Source organism: Pantherophis guttatus, chromosome 3 (assembly GCF_059756535.1).
Source record: "Pantherophis guttatus breed Tessera chromosome 3, ASM5975653v1, whole genome shotgun sequence".
In the NCBI taxonomy this organism is placed as follows: Eukaryota; Metazoa; Chordata; class Lepidosauria; order Squamata; family Colubridae; genus Pantherophis; species Pantherophis guttatus.
The window spans coordinates 145,146,664-145,174,470 of NC_142065.1; the positions used below are offsets into that span (position 1 = coordinate 145,146,664).

The 27,807-nt window shown below is 37.8% G+C and overlaps 1 protein-coding gene across 2 annotated transcripts in view; it reads left to right on the plus strand.

Annotated features, from left to right (window-relative positions):
• Positions 1-26,558, plus strand: part of FARS2 (phenylalanyl-tRNA synthetase 2, mitochondrial) — a 209,393-nt gene extending 182,835 nt beyond the window's left edge. For both annotated transcript variants that reach the window (XM_034429088.3, XM_034429089.3), the window contains one exon: positions 26,291-26,558. In XM_034429088.3, the coding sequence (XP_034284979.1) occupies positions 26,291-26,429 (139 nt within the window). In that variant the 3' untranslated portion in view covers positions 26,430-26,558. The remainder of the gene's footprint in view (positions 1-26,290) is intronic.
• The last annotated feature ends 1,249 nt before the right edge of the window (positions 26,559-27,807 follow it).

Sequence of the window (27,807 nt, forward strand, 5' to 3'; positions counted from 1 at the left end):
GGGACATTGCAAGCATCATAAATAATGAACTAGTTGCCAAGCATTCGAATTTTGATCATTTGACCATGGGAATGTTGCAATGGTCATAAATATGAAAAATGGTTGTAAGTCACTTTTTTCAGTGTCGCAACTTCGAATATCATTTAAAGGATGATTGTAAGTCGAGGACTACCTATATTGTCTAAAATCCCAGCCATCTGACCAGTGGATTTTCCCTGGCAAATACCTTGCATCTGCATTTCCCTCTGTAAAGAAATGTTGGTGTGTTCATCAACGTACTTCTTTCTTGAACTGTGCACAAAATCCCGTTCACTGTATTTTTTGAACAGTGTTTCTGTCAAAATCTCTGGTAATAATGGTAATAATAAAAAAATAAATGACAGTTTTATAGCATCTTTCAACCTAAAGGATCAAAGAGAGCTTTGTGAACTATAAACATGGATATATAAACAATACAAGGGGATAATTTGAACTGCCCCATGGGCATAACTCCCTCATAGATAGAAACCAGCAAAGTAGAATACAACAAAACAGTAACTAAAACCTGTTGAAGAAGCAAGTAGAGAAACAAGATCCACTGCAAAAGAAGCTTGCAGAGGAATTTGAAAATTCAAAGTGCACGTAAGCACTTTTATTCTCTTATTCCTGCTTTGCAATGGCTTTTAATTGGTCCTGCAAACATTTGATATCTAGAAACATAAGAGTATTGTGCTCTTCCAGAAATGTACAAGTAGAATATCATACAGCTATCTGTGATCTTTGATGAATTAAGTATATTGCTTTTAATCATGGATATTTGACTCTTTTTAAACTATCATCCATTTACTATAATCTGTTCTACTTAACAACTAGCAAGAAAACTGCAGCTGTATAAATGGAAAGTGGAAAAAAATTATTTTTCTTTGTTTTCCATTTGTTTGTAGGCTTTTGCAAACCAATTGAGTTTTCTTGTTTCAAGAAGGAGAATATCACCCTGTTTTATGTATCTCCTCTTATAATTATATAGATCTTTATTATAGCCTTCCTTATCTTTTACTAATTAAATAAATAAATGAATAAATTAGATAGATAAATAAAAAAAATAATCCTAACTCCTACATATTTTCTTCATGAAGAAAATGCTTCCCATAATAATTTTGATTATTCTTTTATCTACATTATTTTTGTGCACAGTGCTCTATTGTGCATTGTTTATATAACTGTATACAAATATTTATAATATACAGAACAATTAATCAGTGGAACAACTTTCCTCTAGAAGCTGTGGGAGCTCCAACACTGGAGGTTTTTAAGAAGAAATTGGGCAACAGTTATCTGAAATGGTATAGGGCAGGGCTGTCAAACTCCCGGCCCGTGGGCCAGATGCGTCACACACTGGCCATGCCCACATTTAGCGAAGGGGGGAAAAAGTCCCGATACATCATGTAACACCGCTGTGACGTGAGTTTGACACCCCTGGTATAGGGTTTCCTGCTTGAGCAGGGGAAATTGGACTAGAAGGCCTCCAAGGTCTCTTATTATGTTACTGTTATAATTTATCAGTAAAATTGATAAAATGATCCAATACCTAGCAATCTGCAACTTTGCCTACCTCTTATTAACCATGAGTCCCAAATCATTTATAAACAAGTTATACAGTATAGCATCAGACATGATACCATAGGGATTCTATTGTTTATTTTTGTCTACCACAGAAATTATCCATTAGCTCCAAACTTCCATTTTTAGTTCTTTTCATTAGATTTTGAGAATTCTCCTTCTCCTTTGCATCTTGAGAATGCTTCCCCTAATTTCTAGCCTGTCATCTCTCTTGGAATATTTTTCAGGATTTTTATATATGAGGCTTACATAGCAGTGAAACTTGTAGATACAGTATATGTTTGATCCCAAAATGAATTAGATTTAGTCAGCACAGCCAGAGAGATCTGAGATCATGGGAATTATAGACTGACAATATGGCCCAAAGGTTGCCCACACCTGCTATAAAGACTTAATGAAATCTGAAATAAGAGTTTAAATAGGCAGTAGAGTGCTACGTATGCTTGATTGAATTTTTGCAATAAGGATAATCAAGGTAATCCTTAGACTGTATGATAAATAAATGAGGTAAATCAAGTAGTATTCACAAATGACTTCATGCCAACTATAATGTGGTATTAAAATTCTAAAAAAGCAAGTGCCCAAAGAAGATAAAAAATAGAAATATTCAAGTGCAATATAGTGTTGTGAGCTTTTGAAAGAATATATTCAAAATATCTATCTGAATTTTATTAAATAATGGTTACCAAATACGGACAGTGATAAAAACCTCTGATGCACATCTGCAAATTATAAAATTAATATGACATGGAAAAATGCATTTGTATGCATCTTACAATATTAGTGATTCCTGCTGCGACTGAGAAATTGTGTGTGCATGGAAATAAATTATTTTACACAAATGATCCACTTTGTAGTGAGATGGATACTTGACGGTCTTTTGTGTACCTTACTTTGCATGAATTGTTTATTTGCATGAATTGTTTATTTGAAGATACTTTTGCTTTTTCAAACATAAACTCTTAAGAAAGTGATACCGTTAGAATTAAAAGGATATCTTTTTTCTTTGGTGACTTAAGTGCTCAAACTTCTATATGTGTGATAGTCCTGCTTTATTGAAGCAATCTCTTTTTGAAGTAGTCTTGAAATCTTACATGAGGTCACAGTAATTTAAACCATTTTAATTTTAATTTTTTTTATTATTTTATTCAATGGTGGGTATGTCGTATGGGAATACTGTGGAAAACTTAACATCTGCAAATACTACTTAATTCACTCCTCATTTAGATACTTTAGCAGACAGCTAAAATTCACCATTCCACTGAACCTAAATAAATAATCAAAAAGTCCAGCACAACTGTCTTTGACCACAGTAATTCTTCAATGCAAAGAAATGCTACAGAATTGAATGGAAAGATCAGAAAGTTCATATCTCTTCAATGAGCTTGGGGACTATTCAACATAAAAGAAATGCAGCTAGAATGTATACTGAACATCAAGAAATTTACCACTATGACAATTTCATTAACTGCAGAGTTAAGGGAACTTGAAAAGCTGCCCAAATAAAGTCAAGAATAGAGAACTTTTAGATTTTACAAAAAAGGCAAAGTAAATAATAAGAAATGTCAACATAGAAAATTATGCATCTCTAACAAAAAATGCCAACAAAAAATTATGCATCTCTAAAGAAGAAAACCATTTAGAGAAATGATCAGATGAAGACAAATTAACTAATTTTGTACTACATGAGGTAATACAATGGCAAATGTAAATCAGTCTAGATTAGCAAAATTATGCACATCAAGAGGAGATAAATCCCAGATTCACATATTTACTGAAGATAATTTAAAATGGTATGGGTCAAAGATGGCAGACAAAGTGGGTCATGGAGAATAGTTCAATGAATGTATTAACCAAGAACAACTAGGTAGTTCTTAAAACTGACAGTGTTAGAATATCTTTAGTGAGGTCATATTTGGAATTTCTTGTTCAGTTCTGTTGATTTATGGAGTTAAATTACTGTATAAACAATTTGATCAAATTTCACTTGACAGAAGGATAAGGAGAGAAATAGTTAATATACAAATAGCAATAGCACTTAGACTTATATACCACTTCACAGTGCTTTACAGCACTCTCTAAGAGGTTTACAGAGTCAGCATGTTGTCCACAACAATCTGGGTCCTCATTTTACCGACCTCAAAAGGATGGAAGGCTGAGTCAACCTTGAACCAGTGAGAATTGAACTGCTGGCAGTCGGCAGAATTAGTCTGAAATATTCTAACCACGGCACCACCATGCATCTAACCACTAGATTATTAATGAAACTAACTGAAGGAAGGTTCAAGTACACAAAAGAAAGTCTGTCACAGATAAATTATGGGATTTATGATTATAGGATATAATGATGAACCCCAATGTGAGACAGCTTTGAAAGAGAGACTAAGGGAATTAAGAGAGGATAAGTCTGACATTGATTCGGATTAATAGTCTTCACCTTTTTTTCTAGTAATATTTATTCATCTATAGATTAGTGCTTTCATGTAATTACTGAGAAACATCAGATGCTTAGTTTGCTTTTCTGAATTTTATAATTTTAGCAAGTAGAATATTAAAAGAAGAAAAAGATTTTACTGAGTCCAAATTATATTACTTTTTCCAGGTAAAATAGAAACACAGTGTTTAAAAATTTAATAGAATGCAAATCCATTCTCAGAAGGTAGACAATAGCAGATAAATTGTAATCCTGAATGGACCCTCCCAGCATGAAGTTTTATCTTTATTGTAATGTGTCTATTATATCGATGGCTAGGTTCTCATTTCTCTGAAGTACCACATGTTTTATCTATGCGGAAGAAAGACCTAGGAGAAAAGAAAAAAGCCCTTAGTAAAGCAATAGGCAAAGGCTACCAGACAAATAACCATTTCTAGTCATGGTTTCACTTGTCTGATTTTACTTGTTTTCAGCACATACAGTATTCTACTACCAAGATTACTAGGACAATTGTATTCTCCAAGCCCAAATAAGCAGGTGAAATCTTGAAGTAAGCTACAATCCTGGAGAAAAGGGAAGAATAATTAAAAGAAGCAAATGCTATGAATTTGTTAACATCTTCACATCGAACAAAAGAAAATATTCCCTTTCATAATAATACAGTGATTATATCATGATTTCAAAGGGATATCATGAATCTCAACACAATGGAGTACTTTATGGAAGATGTTGTTAAGTAATGTTCAATTACATCAGAAATTTTTTACTTGGAAATAATTTCCTTGTTTTTGAAATTGTAAAAGTATTAGTGGATTCAAGCACAGATTAATTAGCATTACTTGTCTTACTGAATTCTCTTTTATTCATTTTCTTGTACATTTTGTCTACTTGTAGAAAATTACATGTGTTACAGAATTATTTTGTTTTTTATGACTATGCCTTTGCATTTTGAAAGCTCTAAAGAGGAACATCATTCTTTAATCTACCTCATGTGTATATCAAATTTGTTTGCAAACTGAATGCATATTTGTAATTATTATTTTACCGTCACTGAGGCAGGTATTAAATTATAGGTTTAGAGGAAAAAAGGAATAGAAAATCAGCATTATATGGAAATGATCTGCCCTAAGAAAACAATATATATTTGGCATGACTTTTTACTTACAGTGCTGTGTCGCATGGATTCCTTTCCTATAGTTTTCTTTAATTAATTTGCTCTAGTTTTGGTAAATGCCAGTATTAGGAACATATGCATATAGATTGGGGCCAGTCTACTGGTTTACCTATCTGAAAATTGGATTTTAAAAAAAACTTTGGAGGCTCTTAGTCTGCACAGTGGGTTTAATTATAAGGTAAATATGAAGGTACAATTTTTGAAAGTCAAATCAAAACATTGAACATAACTGTCAGATGATAAAACTCTAGTACAGATGCTAAAAAGTGTTTTTAATGTGGAATAGAAACAAGCACACTTCCTCAGCAGTTCCCTGGGGGAAAGTAAACCTGGCTAGATGTTAACATTGTAATATTTTCCTTTATAGTTTGGCATTGGAATGAGAGCATTTTGTTTCATAATAAGAAGCCTATTGGTACAAATGCAAACAGGAGTGATCGTTTCATTTGTTTGTTTGGTTTACGAATTTGAAGACAGCCTTCAATAAATAATTTCAGGGCAGCTCACAGGAAGACAAACAGAATAGTATAGTCAGTAAAACACAAGGATAAAACAACTTGGATCTTAACATCTCATCAGATGTGAAAATCCTGCAGAAATAAAATGGTTTTTGCTGGTGGTGAAATGATATTAGACTGTTGTAGGCGAGGATCCTTCTGGAGAGGAGTTCATAAGTGGGTGCTATAGCTAATAAAAATCTTTCCCTGGCCACTGCTGTTTACCTCTGAGAGGAAGAAGCTGGAAATAGCCCAAAGATATATTCCATCAAATGCCATAATCAAGAGGTTTGCATCTTCTCTTACAAAAATGAGATCAGAAAGTGTTTTTGGTTTTTAACAAGAGAAAGGAAAAGGAATTTTATTATTGTTGAATTGTATTATAAGAATGAGTTCACCTATGTATATTCCAGTGTCACATATATTTTAACATATTTTGTGAGGGTTCCTCATTGAGAAATGGTACAGACTGTTTTTATCTTCCCTGTGTTCCCTCATGGAAGCTTTCCTACCTTACCACTTATTACTAAGCTTATTATTATCCTATACATCCAGTAGCATATATTTCTACCCCGTGTGTATATTTTATTTCTAAACAGTATTTTTTTTTCTTTGTTGCTTGAGGTTATGCTGAAGCCTTTAGCCATCATGTAGCCATCTTCAAATTGACTTCTGTTGCTGTCAGCTGCCTTTTTAAACTTCTGCTGAAGCATTGGCTTGGCAGTTTCTCAGTCTGTGAAGGGAAAAGTACTTTACCAGTTGTTGGCAGGCTGTACCTTCTCAGCAATGCTGCTGGAGTGTTAAAACTGTTGGCTCTGCTTCTCTTTTCAGCTTGTCTGTGGCTGGATTGGTGAAGTCCAAGCATACTACTCCTGAGCATCAGTTGCCTGTTGAGCTGCCAGCTACAAATTCCCACATCACAATATCTTCCACCAAGCACCCATACCCTGCGCTCAACATTTTCCTTTTATACTTTGAAAATAGTTGTGGTACAGTAGTCTTCAGGCTACCTTAAAGTCTCAGGGAACAAAGCAAAAGATGGAAGACTTATGCTGGCCACCACAAGGCTTTCCTTCCACATATTTATTCCAGAATTAGTTCAAATCCATGTTGAGAAATAGATGTAAACTGGAAAGCATATTAAGCGTTTGGAATATATTTTTGCTATATAACTTTGTTTTCCCCATCTGTTAACTGACTATGTTATCGTGTGTGTGCGTATGTGCATATGCATATGTGTGTGTATTCAAATATCATTAATGGAGATCTAAATATTGTTTTGTAATTTGGCTGCTTTCAGTAGCAAGGCAAATATATTTTTGCAGGTGCTTAGATACAGTACTGGTCTTTATCATACAGATTATCTATGCAACATTTTCCAACAAAATGAATATCCACACAACTTTATCAAAAAGTGCCTGTACACTCAACTCAATAAATTACAACCAACACAAGCTGTGAAAAGGATAACACTGCTATACCTCAAAAACATTTCAGAAACCATCAACAGACTATTACAACCACATAGCATCACCGTGGCACACAAAAACCAAAAGACCTAGCAGCCCCAGAAGAAAAAAATAGGAGTCATCTACAACAGGAGTCTCCAACTCCCTCGTCCATGGTCTGGTACCAGTCTGCAGCCCATTGGGAATTGGCCCACAGAAGGAAGCATGCAAGCACATGAAGCGCCATTTGTGCAAATGGTGGGGGCGCATGTGAAACCATCCCTTCTCCCCTTCCACCACTGTCGCCACTGTCAGTCTGCAGAACCGGAAAGATTGGGAACCACTGATCTACAACATACACTGTAAGGACTGTAGTAGTCACTATATAGGACAAACAGGCAAAAGATTAGCAGGGGAAGTATGAATATCCTAGACCAAGCCAACAGCAAAAACATTAGAGAATTTCTGGAAACCTGCCATTCAGACAAATCGTCTATCAACAGCACATAAAGATACACAACATCTACAATTTTGCACAATAATGCATTTTTCACATATGCATTAGCATGTAGCCTGCTCTAGATATGGTTATATACAACTTTCCCCAAATAAATACATTTTGTGTCTTTATGATAATAATATAGTACTTGTGATAAATCCTGTAAATTATATAATCATCTATACTATGAAGCAATCTTGGTGTTACATACCAAAAAAGATATGCTCAGTTAGTTAATTTTATACCAAGTGCAAGTCTGTAATACAAAATCCTAAGAAAAATGTTGCAAGCCAGATCTCGGATTATATTAAATGCAGTACGGTTATTATAGGATAGCTACCCTGTTTCCCCTAAAATAAGACATCCCCTGATAAAAAGACCAATTGGGCTTTTGAGCGCATGCACTAAAATAAGCCTCCCCGAAAATAAGCCTTCCCTGAAAATATTTAAAAGCATGCACAGCCGGTCCCCACCATTTCCTCTGATTAGGTTAGGGAGACAGAGCTGGAAATCATGTCAGACAGCAAGAGGAGCCCCGTCTTGCTCCTCGCACCCCAAAATAATAAAACATCTCTGAAAATAAGGCCAAGCACTTATTTCAGGGTTCAAAAAAATATAAGACAGGGTCTTATTTTCGGGGAAACACTATAGAAAAAAAAAGTCACTATGAAGATTACTTGGCATAAATACAGTAATGATATTATATAAAAGACTGCTTGATGTAAAATCATTAATAATTTGTGTATCAATTCATAACTGCACACACTCCTCCACCCAAGATGGCTGTGCGGAGGGAGGGAAGCGGGAAATTTTGGTCTTGTTCATCTGCCTCAGGGTGATGATCTCCTGTTGTCATTCAGTTTCCTAATATTTAATATTTATATATCTTTTCTTTATCCTTTCACACCTTTTGTCCTTACCAGTTGTATGCATAGAAAGATGTCACCATCATTGATTTTTCAGAGTAGCTACTTATGATGATAATGATAAATTCTTTGCCATCTTGTATTATACAGGGTTTTTTTTACTTGCCCCAACCACTTGTGGTATTTTACTCATTGTATATAGGCTTCCATTTGCCACAAGGAGATAATTCAAGTTTTCTTGCTCATGATGGATTCCCTCGTTTATATTTATTTTACAGGTACTCCTCAACTTACATCTATTCATTAATGATCATTCAAAGCAGCATTGTCTATGCACATTATCTGCTAACACTTTTAGACACCTGTTTAGTATTATCATCTATTCATTGTTGTTTATTATTGTTTAGTACAATGGACCATCATTCCTTCTTAGACTGATATGCTCTACCAATGGCTTCAATGTGAAACATCCAACTGAGAGTTTGAAACAATCCATTTTGAATAGGAAACAGCTGTTCCAAGTTGAACATGTGGTGTTTTCAGTTTGGGGAAGAGGTTTGAGACCTACTGGAAATGTACTCTACCAGGCCAAATGTAGCTGCATTCGTTAATTTTAAAATCTGTGTTGCTGTGTCGCAAATCTTGTATTAACACATGAATTGTGTAATTGCATTAGAGTTTATTATAATGGACGCACTCACACTTTTAGATTCATGAAATATGGTTGTATTTACTTTTAATTTTGTACCAGTATATTTTGTTTTGAAGGACAAATAACAGCTCCAAATAATAGGTATCTAATCAAGACAATGACATAGGGCAAGGACTGAAGTATCAAATATGGAGGACCAGAAATAACACGTAACAATAATACCAACAATAGGCATATTCTTCCAGTTCTATGCCCATCCCCTTTCTCCAGTTTGGATAGTTTATAGTTTTTCATTTGGAACTGTGTTTTGTTTTGATATTGGCCATCTAACTAAAAAAAAAGTGAGCTGAACATGAAAATTCTATTTATTTGTATGTATTTCAAAGAGAGGAAAGTGCTTTAAAAATCTTTTGATCTAAGTTGATGCTAATGCCAGTTTAACTTTATTGGAAGAATTTCCTCCCTATGGTTCATTCCTTGCTCAAGTCAAAACACCATAAGCCATTAATTCAAATAGATTGGATGGATGGATGGATGGATGGATGGATGGATGGATGGATGGATGGATGGATAGATAAACAGATGGACAGACAGATATCTCACAAGGTAAAGGCAAGAACATTGAGCAAGCCCTGTACAAACACTTTTTTATAAAAAGGTAAAGGTTTCCCAGTCCACTCCTGTCCGACTCTAGGGTGCGGTACTCATCTCAGTTTCTTGGCCGTTTTTGACTTCTTAGTGGTCAGATATAAGCAACTAATTTGTGCATACCTAATTCTAGAAGTCTCAAATTTAACTTTTCAAATAAGGTACAATCTGATTTCTCACTTCCTAATGGGCACACCTTATTTCTGTTTATAGAAGCATAAAGGTATCATTTATCTGTCTACATGACACTCATCCATCCATTATCTGTCTGCATGATCCTCTCATTTCTCTACAGTGATGAAATACTAACTTCTCTTCTACTTGGTTACTCTTCTCTGGACACACTCTAGTTTATCAACAGCCTTCCTAAAATGCAGCGTTCAAAATATTTTTTGTACTTTCAGAATTAGCACCTTTTCGAAAAGGTAGCCTTTGCTCTTAGCAAGAAAGTGTCTACCTTTGTTTTCAGATGACGGTATTCTTCCCCATCTCTTGTGCGCACTCTTTTTCTACCCTATCTTTCCAACTCAAGGTCTTTTGTTGCCTAACAATAAAACGACTGGAAACATTTCAAAATGTCATAGGACTCCTGAAAAATAATGATCTATAAATGTTTATTTTAAAAACAGAATATATTATTTTTTCTTGTACAAAGACATATCACAAAATGTTTTTCACTTGCACTTCCCTCTTTTTTTCCACTTAACTGATTTGATGATGCGAGCAGCAGTCTTTTCAAAAGTAGTTACCAGTTGGCCACTTTCCACATTCTCGTTCATGACCAGCAATTCTTTTTCAGTCATAGCATTCTTCCTGCCAGCTTGCATGTACCTCCACCCATGTATGTTACCCACACAAGTCTAGCACTCCAATGAGTTGTTCAGTTGTCTAAGAAACACCATGATTCACTTTTAAAAACTCTTCATAGAAGTTCTACTGAATCTTTCTCCTTTCTATCACCTTCTGCTTTTTGCTAATATTTTGATAATTTAAAATCACTTAGAATCTTATCCTTTAATCCTATCGTTTCTCATCATTCATTCTGCCAGTTGTATTCTGTTTGGGAACAAATTGAAGTTCCCAAGTGAAAAAGAACTATTTATCTAGATATATGTCCTACATTAAAGAAGACAATCCTCTATTTGAGTCCATGGTGTGGTCAGTAAGTTATCCATCAAAGTCCCGGTGAAAAGTAAAGAACATTATGAAGAGATAGCAGAGCTCTTGAACTGGCCTAAGAATTAGGACATAAATATAGACTGAATTGGTGCATAGATCACTGAAAAGTTTTTCCTAGTATAGTAAATGTACTCTATTTACATTTTAAATTAGAATTTAGTAATCTTTTCGGGGATTAGACAAAATTGTGGGATAACATGCAATGCTTTGGGCTTTCAATTTTCCACTTTTTAAAAATGAAAAATTACAACTGCATTGTTCTCATTCCTGAAGAATTTATGCAATTACACATAAGAACATTGAAATTGAAATAATCCTCATCTGATATTTCTGACAAGTCAGCATTTTTGCTTGATGAACTTTGAATATTTCAGCCATTTTTAATATTTTTGATGATTTTTTAAAAAATGAATTTCCTCTAGGGACCTTACAGATGCTTAAGTGTCCAGAGCAACTATTGCATATAGCTGATTCATAGCAGCTATTTTGACACCTATAAATTAATGCATGTATTATGTATATTTATGTCCTCTTTTAAACATCCTTCTTTTGGGGGCAGAAAACGTATTAGTAGTTGTGTTAGTCATGAATATAGGCTGTTTGGGATATGTTATTCCTAAATTGGGTGAAATCCAGCAGGTTCTGACAGGTTCTGGAGAACTGGTAGCGGAAATTTTGAGTAATTCGGAGAACCAGCAAATAACCACCTCTGGCTGGCCCCAGAGTGGGGAGGGAATGGGGATTTTGCAGTCTCCTTCCCCTCGAGTGGGGAGGAAAAGGAGATTTTGCAGTATCCTTCCTCTGCCATGCCCACCAAGCCACACCCACAGAACCGGTAGTAAAAAAATTGGATTTCACCACTGTCCTAAATAGAGTGTAAAATAGTGGTGTTCTGGTGTATGGGCTCCTTGCTTGATCAGTGAGCCTTTGTGCAAGCAAATATGTGTGCACAGTCAGGTGTGACATTGCAATATCATAATTCATACCCAACATACAATCTTACACAGTATTGCTGCATATATAAATGTTGAAATAACTATGCTAGAAACAAGATGCAGTATGACAAGTTATGAAGCCATTACGATATATGCATGGACAAAAGCATCAAGTGTGGCTAAGATGGGGATTCAAGACTTCTCTAATATGTTTGTCATTTTGTTCACTTACGGGGATTAGGTAATTTATTTTCAAATTATGTATTGTAATTGTGAGGCAGTTTGGATTTGTCCCCCCTTCTAGCCACATTGCATGAAACTAAATATATCTGCATATATTTAATTACGACAACAAGCCAAAACAGTGACCTGCTCACTGTTTCATTTGCTTCCAAGCTTCTGCTGTAACTTGCAGTAATTCCCTGCAGTTTGACATGCAGAGAACATCACATATATCTATTACATCATGTCATATATTTTATATTTCTGCACATTAAGGAGAGAGGAAGGAGAATTCATCATGAGGTTGACATTACTAGTCAAGTTCCTTATCACTTCTAAATCCTTCTTAAGTGTTTCCTGATTTATCTCTTTTGCCAACAACACTGTATCTTGTTTATTTTCGTGGCAACCATGGTTACAAGTTTTGATAATACGAAAAAGAGACCATTGCATTGTTTGCAGAAGATAATATTTTGAAGGTTAGCTCACAGCACACTTAAGTGGCCCAGATTATTGTGGAAACTTTGTTTTCCAGAATGTTAATGAAATGATTAATGAAATCTTGATGGGAACTTTTCTGTATGCTGTCACATATACCTGTTTCCATGAAGGAAAGGAAATTTATTTTAAATTCTTACAGCCTCTTATTCATTCATTAATGGAATACATTTTTAATCTGGCAGTAGTCTTATTTTAATAATACACTAGTATCCTTTAGTGTTAACATGTAATGGACCATAGGGATGGGGGAGAGGCTTTCAGATAATTATTTATAATTTTTTGGTTTGAGTCATTAGTAATAGAAGTATTACATTCAAGATTTATTTTAATTTTTCCTATGTTTCAATGTAAAACCCAGTGTCATTATTTTAAAAGGAATTCCTAATAAAATGTTAATCCTAATTAACCCCATTGCTGCTATTTTTGCTTTTGGCAAAATTAAATCCACTTTAGTTCCATCGGGTTCCAAAATTTGCAGACTCATCTGTAACTGAGTATGCCTAGTAATTGTTTGCACAGAGGTACTTTCCCTTGCACGATTGATTTATGACTCTCTGGCTTGATTTATGTATAGAATCTCAGGACAGCTTATATGGGGATCTTTCCTTCTTTTTTTTAATATTGATAGAAGAGAATATGTGTAGCTCAGGGTTGAACTGTGGGGTCCTTGGTGCTCTCTGAGCTGGATTGTTTTCTTGCAGATGTTTCATTACCGAACTAGGTAACATCAGTGCACTTTTAAAAATATTTTTTAATATTTCATTTTACCTCCTTAACAATAACTCTGTGAGAAGTGACTTGTAGAATGTCACCCATTGACATTCTACAATGGAGCTGGATTTGAACGTGCTCTACCCAGTCCCAGTTCGGTCCTTTAAACACTAGATCATGCATAGGACTCACTATTATATTCTTCACCATATACACTGAGCTCTCATAGGATCTCACGATTATACTATTTGTATATTTATTTATTTAAAATAATTTATATCTTGCTTTTCGTTACAAAGAATACATAATCACTCTTAAGTGTACCTTTACATAGGTACATTTATGTAAGGCACTAAGATGCTGAGCTTGTCTTTTATGTAAGGCTAAGATGCTGAGCTTGTCGATCGAAAGATCGGCAGTTCAGCGGTTTGAATCCCTAGTGCCACGTAACGGTGAGCTCCCGTTATTTGTCCCAGCTTCTGTCAACTTAGCAGTTGGAAAGCACATAAACATGCAAGTAGAAAAGTAGGGACCACCTTTGGTGGGAAGGTTCCGTGCACCTTTGGCATTTAGTCATGCCGGCCACATGACCACAGAGACGTCTTCGGGCAGCGCTAGCTCTTCGGCTTTGAAACGGAGATGAGCACCGCCCCCTAGAGTCAGGAATGACTAGGGGGGAGGAGAACCTTTACCTTTACCTTTAAGGCACTGTTAAATATACTGATGTTTCCTTGGAATTGCACCATCTAGTTGACTATTTTCTGAATCTGTTGAAATGAGACATACATAACATGATAAACTTGGTTAATCTAAAGATATTATAAGGCAATTACTTCTTTATGCCTCAACAGATTAAAATGGATAGGCATGTATTTCAGGCATTTTTAAAAAGTAGGTGGGGGTCCCTGAAAAAAATGGAAAGGAAGACCAGATCCCACAAGTCTGAAAATAATCTGGACATAATTTCAGCTGTTGAGAGAACACACATTCCACTTATCTCCAAACTTGTCCAGTTATATATTCTATTTTATATAAAATGGTAGCAGAATTTTCTATGCCAATACCAAATACTATTATTTTGGAGCTAAATTTGAAGTTCTAAGGCAGGGGCATCAAACTCGTGGTGCCACATTGTCATCACATGATGTATCATGACTTTCCCCCCCTTCGTTAAAATGGGGTTGGTGTGGTCAGTGCACGACACACCTGGCCTGCAGCCTGCGAGTTTGACACCCCTGTTCTAAGGTGATTTCCTTTATTCTTCCTTTTCAACTTGTCCCAGCTAACTATAAGATGATGGATGTGGTAAAGGGAAGAAATGTGCTTCTTCCATAATATCAGAATTAATTAGAAATATATGAATATGGTGTGATTTTATTTCATTTCTCCCTTTGTGTTGATTAAAGACTGTTACTGTATGTCTGTGAATTCCTGCTTTTTCAAGAAATATTTCAAATGAAAAGCCTCAGTGACCAAGGCCAGCAGATGGCTGCATTGTTGTATAAGACGCAGAGAATGGATCTACCAAGTTAAACATATTTTCTCTAGAATATAAGGAACTGAAAATTTAGCAAAGTGGCATGTTTGGCATAGGTAATAACCAGTGGTGGGATTCAAGTAATTTAACAACCGGTTTTCTGCCCTAATGACTTCTTCCAACAACCAGTTTGCCAAACTGCTCAGAAAGTTAACAACCAAAGTGGTGCAAACTGGCTGAATCCCACCACTGGAATTTGTCTGCTTTTGTCTGCAATTCCATCTGAAGGTAATATTAAAATTATGATAAGACTTTTTAAGAAAATTGGAAGTCTTATTGCATATTTCTTCAAACATTTCTTTATATTTTTTTTAGATTTTTGAAACATAGTGTGGAAGAAGTATAATTTAATTAATATAGGACATTTCACTTATTATTCAGCATTACGGGATTTTGAACAGACCTAAATGTTCAGAAACATCAAGCACTTATTTATGGATTTTTTTTGAAAAGCAGGCAGCATAAAAATTTAAAACAGCACCCAAAAACCTTAACCAGGTCAAAGAGTAACAAATTTAAACTTTAGGACAATTTCCAATTAAAACCCTTTACCCAGATGGTTAAAATTAAACAGGTTTGTAAGAACGTTCTAACTTCAAGATTTTAATCTTGCAGTGGATGATCAAAAGGGAACAAGATAAGACATTCAAGAAAAATTGATTCCCCTATGCTCCTATAAAGTCTTTCTAGAAGAGGAATTTTGCTGTTTTTCAATCAAATGCATATTTTAGATTGACAGGAGACAGGATAGCAATAGCAATAGCACTTACACTTATATATCACTTCACAGTGCTTCTCTAAGCGGTTTACAGAGTCAGCCTATTGCCCCCAACAATTTGGGTCCTCATTTTACCCACCTCGGAAGGATGGAAGGCTGACTCAACTTGAGCCTGATGAGATTTGAACTGCCAAATTGCAGGCAGTCAGCAGAAGTAGCCTGCAGTACTGCACTCTAACCACTGCGCCACCACAGCTCTGCATAACACATAAAAGTTTTGTAGCATTTTGGCACTATATCTTTAGAATTGTCTATGTTGCTCAATATCTTATACAGTATCTATTTTCTCAGAACACATAAGATACAGGAATGTCTTTTTTCTTTAAATCAGTCTAGAAGATGCATGTTTTGAGGTCACTTTCATTTTTTGCTAGATCAGGCTCTTGAACTGTTACCTCCAGGAAGGGTGCAAGTAGCACCCATCCATGGGTGTGAATGACTTCAGTGATCTCATTTCATGTTAATCCAGGGCCTTTTGTTAGACCTTTTGTTGGAGGTGGATCCCTGGGGCTCAAAACTGAAGGTTATATATCCATATTTACAGAGCCCATTTATGAGCGCTTCCATGTATTTTCTGTACAATTATGTATATCAGGCATCAGTTAAATTCACAGGTTCAGTGCTGGAACACAAACCTCTTGTTCCCACACAGATGCACATGCTTTCTATGTGTTATTGCATATTATTTCACCCTGTTTCTTTCCTCTAAAACTGCTGAATATCAATAAGAATAAATTACATCATTGCAGCGATGCACTGTCTGTTGGCATTTTGTTTTACATGATATTTTCATTGATTGTGGAGCATTACATGAACCTTGGTCATCTTGTCACATTTGAGCTACAGCCAAGAGCTGTCATTGTCAGCTTTAAAATGAACTTTGTCCCGAGACAAGACAAGATAACTTTATTACAGTCCTTGTAATCTGACTCAAAAAGAGAAAAGGAAAAAAAAGTTTGAGACAGCAACCAAAAACCACAGTAAAACCAATAATGATAAAACAGGTGTGCCAAGGTATAATATATTTATATTTTGTGAATAGCAAAAAACAAAACTTAGTCACGTGAAGAAAAATAAGATCACATTGATTAGATAATGGTAATGTAAATAAATGATAGATAATGTAAATAAAAGGATGTGAATGGTCTGAAAATCTTGGGTAGATGAGGTATTATTAATTGCAATTCTGCATCTTTCTGATAGGAGCAATATAAAAGAATACATGTTAATGTTTCAGGGACTCCTCACCACGGGGGCAAAGTCAGAATGGCTGCTATCCACAGATAATTTTCATTATCTGTACCACCACCTAGATTTTAATTTCCCCTGTTTTCTCTTTTTACTATTCCTGTCCCATTCTCCACAACCAAACATAATCAAAGCTGAGTATAGTCCTCTCACAGGAAAATATCTACACAACTACTGAAGTGGATTGTAATCCACAAAAGTTTATTAATTGATTAGTTTTTATGGTATCACTGAAATATTTTGGCAGCAAAAGGCATCATTAGTTCTTCGTTATTAGTTCTGGCTGATCTTGTGACTAATTAGGGAAATGTACTGAACCTCTGATCATATTTGTAGGATTTCTAATCTTCGGGTTGTTGCAAAATTACACAGGAAGCCCAGCCGCCATGGCTAATTTAGTGAAGAAATCCTGACAGTCCTTCTCAACTTCAGCTTTAGGTGTGGAGCCTCCCACAATCTAACATACCTCCATCTACCTGTAGTCCTCAGATTATGGCCTAATTTGCACCAGCATTTCTGTGAAGAAGTCAGTAAGCGAAATATCACGTGACCATGCCACTTAGCAGTCACAACAGTCCCCGTTGTAGTCATTAAGTGAGGACTGTTCAGTCATAAGGCAAGAACCTCACAGCTCAGCATTGCACAAACTGCCTCCACTTCAACTCCTCCACCCATCTATCTCTAACCCACCTCTGGCCTTTTGACCATCCTGTACTATATGGCCGATATGAAGAAGCCACTGTATTCTGCTGCCACCACCCTCAATAACTTAGAAATCCTTTTAACAGAAGGAGTGGAAAAGATTCAACCCACAGGGCTGCCCTTGAAATAACCAACAGGCACAGGTCAGGAAAAGAGCCATTTCTTGCCCACTGTCTCCCCCACTCCCTCAGCCAGCAAGGTCAGGAAGGGCCAAACATTAGGCTGGATGCATAAATAGTACCAGTTCCTGGGATCCAAACAACTTCCTGTGATTGCAGGAATATTGCGATAGTCATAAATGCGAGCTAGTCACCAAGCATCGAAATGTTGATCACTTGACTATGGGGATTCTGTGGTGGTCATTAGAGGACTGATCGTACATCTGTTTTTTTCAGTGACACTGTAATTTTGAACAGTTGTTGAATGAATGGATGTAACCTGACAACTACCTGTATGGTGAAGAGAATATAGTATTCTAGGGTGTCATTCTGTGGAGTTAATAGAATAGAATTATTTATTGGCCAAGTATGATTAAACACGATTAATCAAGAGCCTTGATAGTACAGTGGTCTAAGCACCCTGTTATTAACACAGCTGCCTGCAATTACTGCTGGTTCGAATCTCTCCAAGGCTCAAGGTTGACTCAGCCTTCCATCCTTTCAAAGGTAGGTGAAATGAGGACCCAGTTTGTGGGGGCAATAAGCTGACTTTGTATAAATATACAAAAGTATGAAGGCTATTGCTTAATGCATTGTAAGCCGCCCTGAGTCTCCAGAGAAGGGCGGCATATAAATCAAATTAAAAAAAACACACACACACACACACACAAGGAATTTGTCTCCGGTGCATAAGCTCTCAATGTACATACAACTATAGTGATAGATCATTATCATAGTCATTGTAAAAATACATTCATCATAAAACATTAGATACAACACTAGATGTTCTATGTTCTAAGATGAACGGAGAGGTACTGTGTTGAATGCATAAAACTGGCTTCCCTTTTCCACGTCCAGCTGATTAGATGTAAAAGGAGGAAATTTTATTCATCCGACTTCAGGCAATTATAATTTTGCAAAGAAAGGCCAGCAAAGTAGGACAATCGCTATGATATTCTGAACCCTTCTTCCTGCATTGCTATTTTTGCTTTCCTGCCAAATTACATAGATTAAAAATAAATCTATGGTCTTGCCTATTTTTATTTGTCCATTGTTGATTTTGTTTAGAAGCGGTGTTCCCCGTGGCCTCTGAATCCATCAATATCCCTCTGTTCTTTTTTCCTGCCTGCCTTATGCAGCATTGCGTTGTATTTAGTGTTTCATTTCAGAAAGCTATTGCTGAGAATGCTGTGATCTGAAGTTCAATTAAAGACTAATGAAAGGAGCATGAGGTATGTAATTGCATACCAGATGAGTTGTAGGAAGGTACAGATTGGATAAAAAATATATTTTCCTTACTTCCTGCTAATCATGGCTTCTGTTGCTCTAGCAGAATCACAGCCCAAGTTCTTAAAATTTCAGACACCAGCAGTATTACTATTATGTTCTCTATAACAGTGGCTTTGAAATATTTGTAACTTCAAGGCCCACCTATGAGCCCTTTAGCTGAGGGGTCTCTAGCCCCCGGGCCATGGTCCACTACTGGTCACTGAAGCAGTGGGCAAGCATGCAAAACTTCATTTGCGCACGCACAGGATTTAGGTTGCACGCACTAAAACATTCCCCCCGCTGCCGAAACCAGCGCCAGCAGTCAGCAAACCCAAAAAAGTTGGTGACCCCTGCTTTAGCATATGGTGGGGGGGGGGCACATTGGTCAAAAAAGTGGCATATGGCTCTGGAGTTTCACTTGTGATATAAAAGCTGTACAGGAGCTAAAGCTGCCCAGAATTTCCCTGTGGTAAAATGGGCAACCAATACATAATAATAATAACAACAACAACAACAACAATAACAACAACAACTCTGTATTTAAAATGAATGGAGTGGAATGGAATAGAACGGAATGGAATACTTTATTTGGCCAAGTGTAATTAGATACACAAGGAATTGTCTCTGGTACATAAGCTCTCAGCGTACATGCCAAAGCAATAAGAGTAATAATAATCATAATAATGGTATCAATAAGAAAAGATAAAAGAAATGACGAGAAGGATAAGCCATGCTACATGGGTAAATATACTTAGACATAAGACAGTACTGTGGGAATTAGTTGTTCAGCAGAGTGATGGCACAGGAGAAAAACTGTCTCTGTGTCTGGTTGTTTTGGCATGCAATGCCCTGTAGCGACAATCCAAGGTGAAGAATTTATGTCCAGAATGTGAGGGGTCTGTAGATATTTTCCCAGCCCCACTTCTGACCCATGCAATATACATGTCCACAATGGAAGGCAGACTGGTTGCAATTATTTTTTTCTCCAATCCTAACTATCTGTTGAATTCTGTATCTGTCCTGTCTGGCTGCTGTACCAAACCAGACAGTTATAGAAGAACAAATGATAGATTTAATAATTTCTCAATAATAGGAATAATAATTCAATAATAGACCTGCATGTTTGCATCATTTCCCTTAGACTGTTAAGGAATAACATTTTAATGAAAACATAAAAAAAAGTTTTCTGACACCTTAAAGACTCAATCAATTTATCATATTATAGGCTTTCATTTCATGGAATATGGAGCCAATTATTTTTTTTAACTACTTCAAGTATACATATAGTATATTAGGTAGCTGATGAAGTGTTTTCTAGTTCACTAAACTTGTGCCACAATAAATCTGTTAAATGTTAAGATTCCTTAAGCCTTTTTTATTTGTCATTCTTATTTTTATTTATTTAACATGATCCATATACATGATGTTTTACAGAGCAACACAATCATCACAAAGAACCTTATGACACCTTAAGCAGTAGTAGGCTTACTATTTTATAAATGTTTCTGAATTACAGTCCACTAAAACTTAACACATTTATTACAATATAAGCTTTAGCAGATCATGGTCAATGGACTATGATGATCCATAAGAGAATATGTGATAATACTTTTAAAAATATAACAGGCTCTTTATGGATGATGCTGTAAAACAGTGACCCCCCCCCAACCAGGGGTGGGTTCTACTTACCTTTACTACCGGTTTGCAACGGGAGCGCGCACACGCGCTTCTGCGCATGTGCAGATTGTCATTTATGATGTCTGGGCAAGTGGGCAGAGCCTCCCACCGCTTTTACTACTGGTTCTAAAGAACCGGACAGAACCGGGAGCAACCCACCACTGCCCCCCACATTTTGGACAACAGGGACCAGTTCTGTGGAGAGAGGCTTTTCTGCAGTCCAGAGGAAGTGTGGTTTTGCACACTGCCTGCATCCCAGGCATGTGCAGATGGGCTTCACTGATTTGCATGGCCCAATTTCTGGTACGCCATGGACCACTGCTGTTCCACAGCAGCATGGGGGCCCCTGCTGTAAAAGATGGACGAAGATTTTTAAGGTGCCACAACAACATTCATGGTTATGTTTGTTTAAGCTTTCTAACTTCCTGAGGTAAATGAATTAGTGCGTTCCCAGAGTCTATGGTTTAAAAACCAGGAGTCATCTTGGTTTCTACGGTTCTTGTCCAGTGGGGTTAGGGTAGGCCTTTCATTCTTTCAACTGTTGAACAACAGGCATCTGAAGGTTCATTTTCCCCAATATGAAAAAATGGGCTAGTATTATTATTAAAGGCAGAATTCTTTTTAAGCCTACATACACATCAAGTCAAATGGGACTTTTTGTTTGGGCACAAGCTTGATTATAAATTATAGATTTGGATCTGTTTAAGAGAAGTGAATTATTTGAGACAAAGGTTGAAAACCATTGTCATGTCAGATCTATTTAGTTTTGCTTCTCCTTTATCCATGATACTGTTCATTTTCAAAACTAATGTTAATGAGATATTGGCCATGGTTTAAATGATTGGGGTTTTTTCCCCCTGCCTGTTATTTGATTTCTCTCTTATAGTTCCTCTATTTTTTTTCCCGCTTTGAAGTGTCCAGCTGAAGAATGTATCAGGACCGAGCTGAGGATTTTGCACAGTTTCTGCAAGATAAAATCGCTCAGATCCGGACTTTGACTGGGCAGAATCCACTGAGGAGACTGGGGCTTGTCTTGGCGGGGACATCTGGGTTGAGTTTGAGCCTGTTTCGTTGGATGAAGTGGACAGGATTATGGGTTGGCTGGGGACCTCCACGTGTTTATTGGACCCGTGTCCCTCCTGGCTTGTTTTGGCAGCCAGGGAGGTGACCGGAGACTGGATCCAGGCTGTTGTCAATGCTTCTCTGAGGGAGGGGGTCTTCCCTGCTGCACTCAAAGAGGCGGTGGTTCACCCTCTCCTCAAGAAGCCCAACCTGGACCCTGACTCCCTTAATAACTACCGTCCAGTCTCCAACCTCCGCTTTTTAGTGAAGGTTGTCGAGTCCGTGGTGGCACAGCAATTCCCTCAATTCCTGGAGGAAACTGACTACCTGGATCCTTACCAATCTGGTTTCAGGCGCGGTCACAGCACAGAAACAGCATTGGTCGCCCTTGTGAATAATCTCTGGCGGGCCCGTGATGGGGGTTGTTCCTCCATCCTGGTCCTTCTTGACCTCTCAGCGGCTTTCAATACCATCGACCATGGTATCCTAGTGCAGTGACTCGGGAGGTTGGGGATAGGAGGCACTGTTCTGCAGTGGTTCTCTATCTTCTGTCTCTCGGGCCGCTTGCAATTTGTATCAGTGGGGGGTCAGAGATCCTCCCAGAGGCCCCTCACTTGTGGGGTGCCTCAGGGATCGGTTCTCTCCCTCCTGCTCTTTAATATCTATATGAAGCCGCTGGGTGAGATCATTTGTGGTTTTGGAGTGAGGTATCACCAATATGCGGATGATACCCAGCTTTATATCTCCACCCCGGATCACCCTAGGGGTGCCCTTTCCGTCATGTCCCGTTGCCTGGAGGTGGTGCGAGCTTGGATGCATCCAGAGGCTCCAGCTGGTCCAGAATACAGCCGCGTGGGTACTTACCGGAGTTCCTCGTTACTCCAGTGCAACACCTCTCCTGCGGGAGCTGCACTGGCTGCCGGTTGCTCTCCGGGTCCGTTTCAAGGTGCTGGTGCTTACCTATAAAGCCCTACATGGCTTAGGCCCGGGGTACTTGCAGGACCATCTTCTGCCTTCCTCCCACCGTCCCGTGCGCTCCCACAGAGCAGGCCTCCTCAGGGTGCCGTCGGCCAAACAGTGTCGACTGGCGGCCCCCAGGGGGAGAGCATTCTCTGTCGGAGCGCCGACCCTCTGGAATGGTTTGCCCACCGAGCTCAGGATAGCCCCGGACCTCCTCTCCTTTCGCCGCGAACTGAAGACGTGGCTCTTCCATCAAATAAGTTGATCTGCTAGGGGTTGCACAAACTGTAATAATTTTAAATACGGTTTTTAAGGGATTTTTAACTTATTTTGTTATTTTGTGATTTGTATTATTGATTGTTGTTGTAAGCCGCCCTGAGTCCTTCAGGAGAATGGCGGCATATAAATCTCAAAAATAAATAAATAAAATAAATAAATGATGTAATTGGGAGTCAACATCCAGCAATTAAAGACCAGTGCTGAACAAAATAAGATTATTTGCATGACCTCGATGCAGTTGCTTGGGCTTCTGAGATTATTGCCAGTATTGGTTGCCAAGAATAAGAGATGCAACCTGTATTCTGGTTGTTCACAAACAATAGCAGTGCAGACATCATACAGAAGTAGTTCTGCAGAGTTTTCACTGTCCAAGGCATGCTTGCCAATTTATTTATTTATTTTTTGACCTGGTTGCTTTTTTTGAAGTTGGACTATGTTGTTTGTTTGTTTGTTTGTTTGTTTGTTTGTTTGTTTGTTTGCTTGTTTGAGTAATGCTACAAACTATACAACATGAATTATTATTGTTGTCAATTGAACCAACATGCCTCTTGTAACTTCCCAGTCCTTTTACAGGTGCTTAAATATCTTAGAAAGGTAAATGAAAAGGGAAAATGGAATGATAGACATTCATAGACAGGCATAGGTCCAAGTTATTTAAGAAGCCGTCTTACCCCAATGGGACTGGTCCACCCCACCCGCATTGTCAGAAGAGGCATGCCGCAAACCCTGGTAGGGTCTAGGAGAAGAACCTTTTCTGCCGTGGCTTCTACCCTTTGGAAAACCTTACATATACATCCCTGGGGTGCGATCTGCTCCCACTATTCTGACCTTCCATAAGGACCTGAAGACCTGCCTCTGGGCTTGGGGCCCCAATGGGGAAGCATCACGCTGGAAGTGGTTGATGGATTAAGAGGAGAACCTTCCCTCCCCCCTGCACATTCCACTCCCTCTTACCCATTTTTTAACCGTTATCGTTCTCTGATTGTAATGCTAGTTTTATTATTTTTACATTTATGTGCTCTGGTTTTATAACTTTTAATGTTATAAGCAGCTCAGAGTTGCCCTGAGATGAGATGGGGGCAAACAAATTTGATGATGATGATGTTGATCATCATCATCATCATCATCATCATCATCATCATCATCATCATAATAATAATAATAAAAAATTGAAGTTGAGCGATTGTGGAAAAAGAAATCGTGTGTAGTCCCGATTGTAATTGGAGCCCTTGGAGCAATATCCAAAGGGCTACCTCGCTATCTAGAAATTTTCAATTTATCGGACTTGAACATTTTGACTCTACAAAAAACCACTTTACTCAGAACAGCTTACATCTTCCGACGATACCTTAACAGTTCCTAGGTCCTTGGTTAGGACTCGAGCTGCTGAGCTATTAACCAGCCTCAAAGGCTGTGAATCTCACCAAAGATTAACCAATAGTAGTAGTAGTAGTAGTAGTAGTAATAGTAGTAGTAGTAGTAGTAGTAGTAGACGACTTATTGGAGAGAGTAAAACAGTTTGCTGCTAAGAATAATAGGGATCACAATAAGAGATTTAACTCTTGAGCAAATAATTAATGGGAGATGCATTGTTTTTTAAAGAACAAAAGCATTTCATATAAATGACAGCTTTTGGGGGGGAAGGTAAACATATAAATAAAACTGATTTGATTAAAGAGTAGAAAATGAGATATTAAAATCACTGGCTGGCTTTGCGCAGAATCTAAATGATAACACAGTTTATTTGGCTTAGCATATTGTATGAAATTGACTATTATCATTTATAATGGCTAGCATAAGCAAACAAACAGTTTGGTTTATGGCTATTAAACTATGCTTAAACAAAATATAGCTTAGTGCAAAGAATGAACCCAGTGATAAGAATTAGAAGCAATCTCAATTAGTTCCTTGGTGATGGAGGAAATCCATTCCTTAGAGCAGGGGTAGGCAACCTTTTCAGCAAAAGGCTTCCACTGTGACTCTTATTTGGGGGTAAGAAAAATGAAAACGTATATAAATGGCAATCAGTAATTTTCCTGTTGAATGATATGATGTGGTCTCAGAATGCTGGGAGACTGCTCATAAATTACTGAGGGTAACATATGCTTATTACGGTCCAGGTTGCCTAACTCAGCTTATAAAATTCCAAACAGATGACCATTCAGTCTGTAGGTATTAGTAATGAAGGTGAGCTCTTGTACTATGAGTCTTCCAGGAGCTGTGATAAGGTGAGGTTGGAGCCTGAAGACTGTATGGTTTGACGGATCGAAGATTGTGGATCAAGCACCTGGCTTTCTTGCTTTTATTATCTTTGTTTGTATTTCTGCCGTGAACCGCCCACCATTGTGTTTTACAAGATGGATAGCCATATGAGTCTTATTTATAAATACGTGCCTACATATATACTTACATTTTGTTTCCTTTTGGGACAGCTGCATATGGATGCGTCAATAAATAGACGTTCCTTCAAAAACAATTTCAAAACTTTCTTGTGAGGATTATATGTTAAACAAAGCATTTAGTCCACAAAATGTATAGAAGTCTCAGCTTCCTGCTCACCCACATTTTTATTTGTTTTATTTGTCGTTGAGCAGTTAAATTACATTTCAGAGTAGCCTCAACCTGATCCCAGCTGTAACTACTGTGATTTACTTGGTCCTTAAAATATGCACATTCTTACTCTGCCTTCCTATAGGAAAATCTCTATTGAGAATAATTTCTTATTCTACCGGGGGGGGGGGGGGGCTGTTACCGGTAGTTGTAGATGTTTGAGCAATATGTAATATGTCAAACCAGGTCAACAAAGATTATGGTTGTATTTCTTGTGATAATGGTACTTCAGTGCCGCCTCCAAGAAGCTGTCTCCTCTATTCAGACTCTTTACATGTGAATTGTCTTCATGCTAGCATATCTTCAAGAGGACATATAGCTCTGGCCCAAGAGTTTGTGCTGGACAAGAAAGAAGGAGAAAATATGATCAGGCAATATGGCGCCCATCTGAAAAACAACTAGAGCTCAAAAATGGATTGCTTTCCTCTGGAGAGGTTAATTATTAATAACAAAAAGGGGTTGAGTCTGATTCCATCCATTGTATTGGTAACTTGAAAAATATAATTAAATGCCAGGACAAGAAAAGCCAAAAAAAGAGAGAGAGAGAGAGAGAGAGAGAGAGAACTTTTTATTTTCTCCTTCCAAATATGTATAATTTTGTACAAATTAACACCAGCAACTGATTCTTTGTTGTTGTTTCCCTAGGACACAAAGGGTCAGCCATTGTTACAAGATCACTTACCGACACTTGGAAAAGACCCTGACTCAGAAGGAAATAAACAATATCCATCAAGCCATTCAGAAATCAGTAGTACAGGAATTTGGAGTGGATGGAAGATTTTGACTTTTCCAGTTTTGAATTCTCTGGGTTACTTTTTTGAAAAATTCCTTATTTTTGTTAAAACAATTTCCATTATGTGGAAACCTTTATGTAATACTAACACCAATAAATTACCTTGCTGGTTTGAATACATGTTGATTACTAGTTCTTATATGTAGTAGTGTGTCCATAATATCTGCTTTGAATATTTGTTCCATGAGTTTGATATACAAGTTCAAACTTTCTCAGATTGTTTGAGGTGAAGACATAACTGGACGATACAAAAGGAACTGGTAACAAAATATTCTTTGACAGTTTCAAGGAAGTGGATTATGGCCACAACAAAGAAACAAACATGGTCCATGACAGGCCAGGAATTCTGTCAGAGAGGTTAGTCAACCAGCCAGAGTTGAAGAGCAAAATTTATCTGTCTTGTCTGTCTGTCTCTGTCTATCTATCATCCATCCATCCATATCTACCTACCTACCTACCATACTTTCTGGAGTATAAGCCGCACTTCCCCGCCCCTAAAAGAGGGTGAAAATTTGGGTGCATCTTATACACTAAATGTAGCCTCGCTTACCTGCCAACCCCCAGATCACTGCCTCTACTCATCGCATTTTCAGCCTCTGTGCATCATGTTTTTGGCCTCCGCACATCCCATTTTTGGCCTGTGTGTCACATTTTCGAGCGGGGAATGACAGCGGCAATCTCCACTGCCTGGAATTGTCGAAAAACACAACATACAGAGGCCAAAACCGGGGAATGCGGAGGCCAAAGACACAATGCGCAGAGGCAGCAATCGGCAGCGATGTGTTCTGGCAATCCCTGCAGCCTTGAACGGGTCTGAAATGAAGTGTTTGGAGGCTGAAAACGCGAGGCACAGAGACCAAAAATGCAAGACACGGAGGTGGCGGATGGTCTGTGGCAATCCCTACAGCCTGGAACAGCTGACTGGGGGTATTCCAGGAGGCCGATCCACTCACCAATCAGCTGCTTATGCTGAATCAGGCTGCAGTAATGTGCTGAAGCTGAACTGGCTGTTCGCTATTTGCTGCCAGGACGCTAGCCAGATGAATACTGATGGATGCTGGTAGGCAGAGGCAGAAATTTTTTTTTCTTATTTTCCTCCCCAAAAACTAAGGTGTGTCTTATACTCCGGAGCGTCTTATACTCCGAAAAATACAGTATCTATCTATGAAACTTCTTAACTGCCCATCTCCCTCACAGAGGGGCTCTCTCAGATGTAGAGAGAGGAAAATCACCTTAATGGAGTTAAGCCAGAATGATGGATCTCCATCAAAGTCATTGCTCTTACTCAGGGGTGAAATGCTCCCGGTTTGGACCAGATCGCCTGATCAATGGCAGTGGGTGGTTCGGAGAACCGGTAGCAAAAATCCCT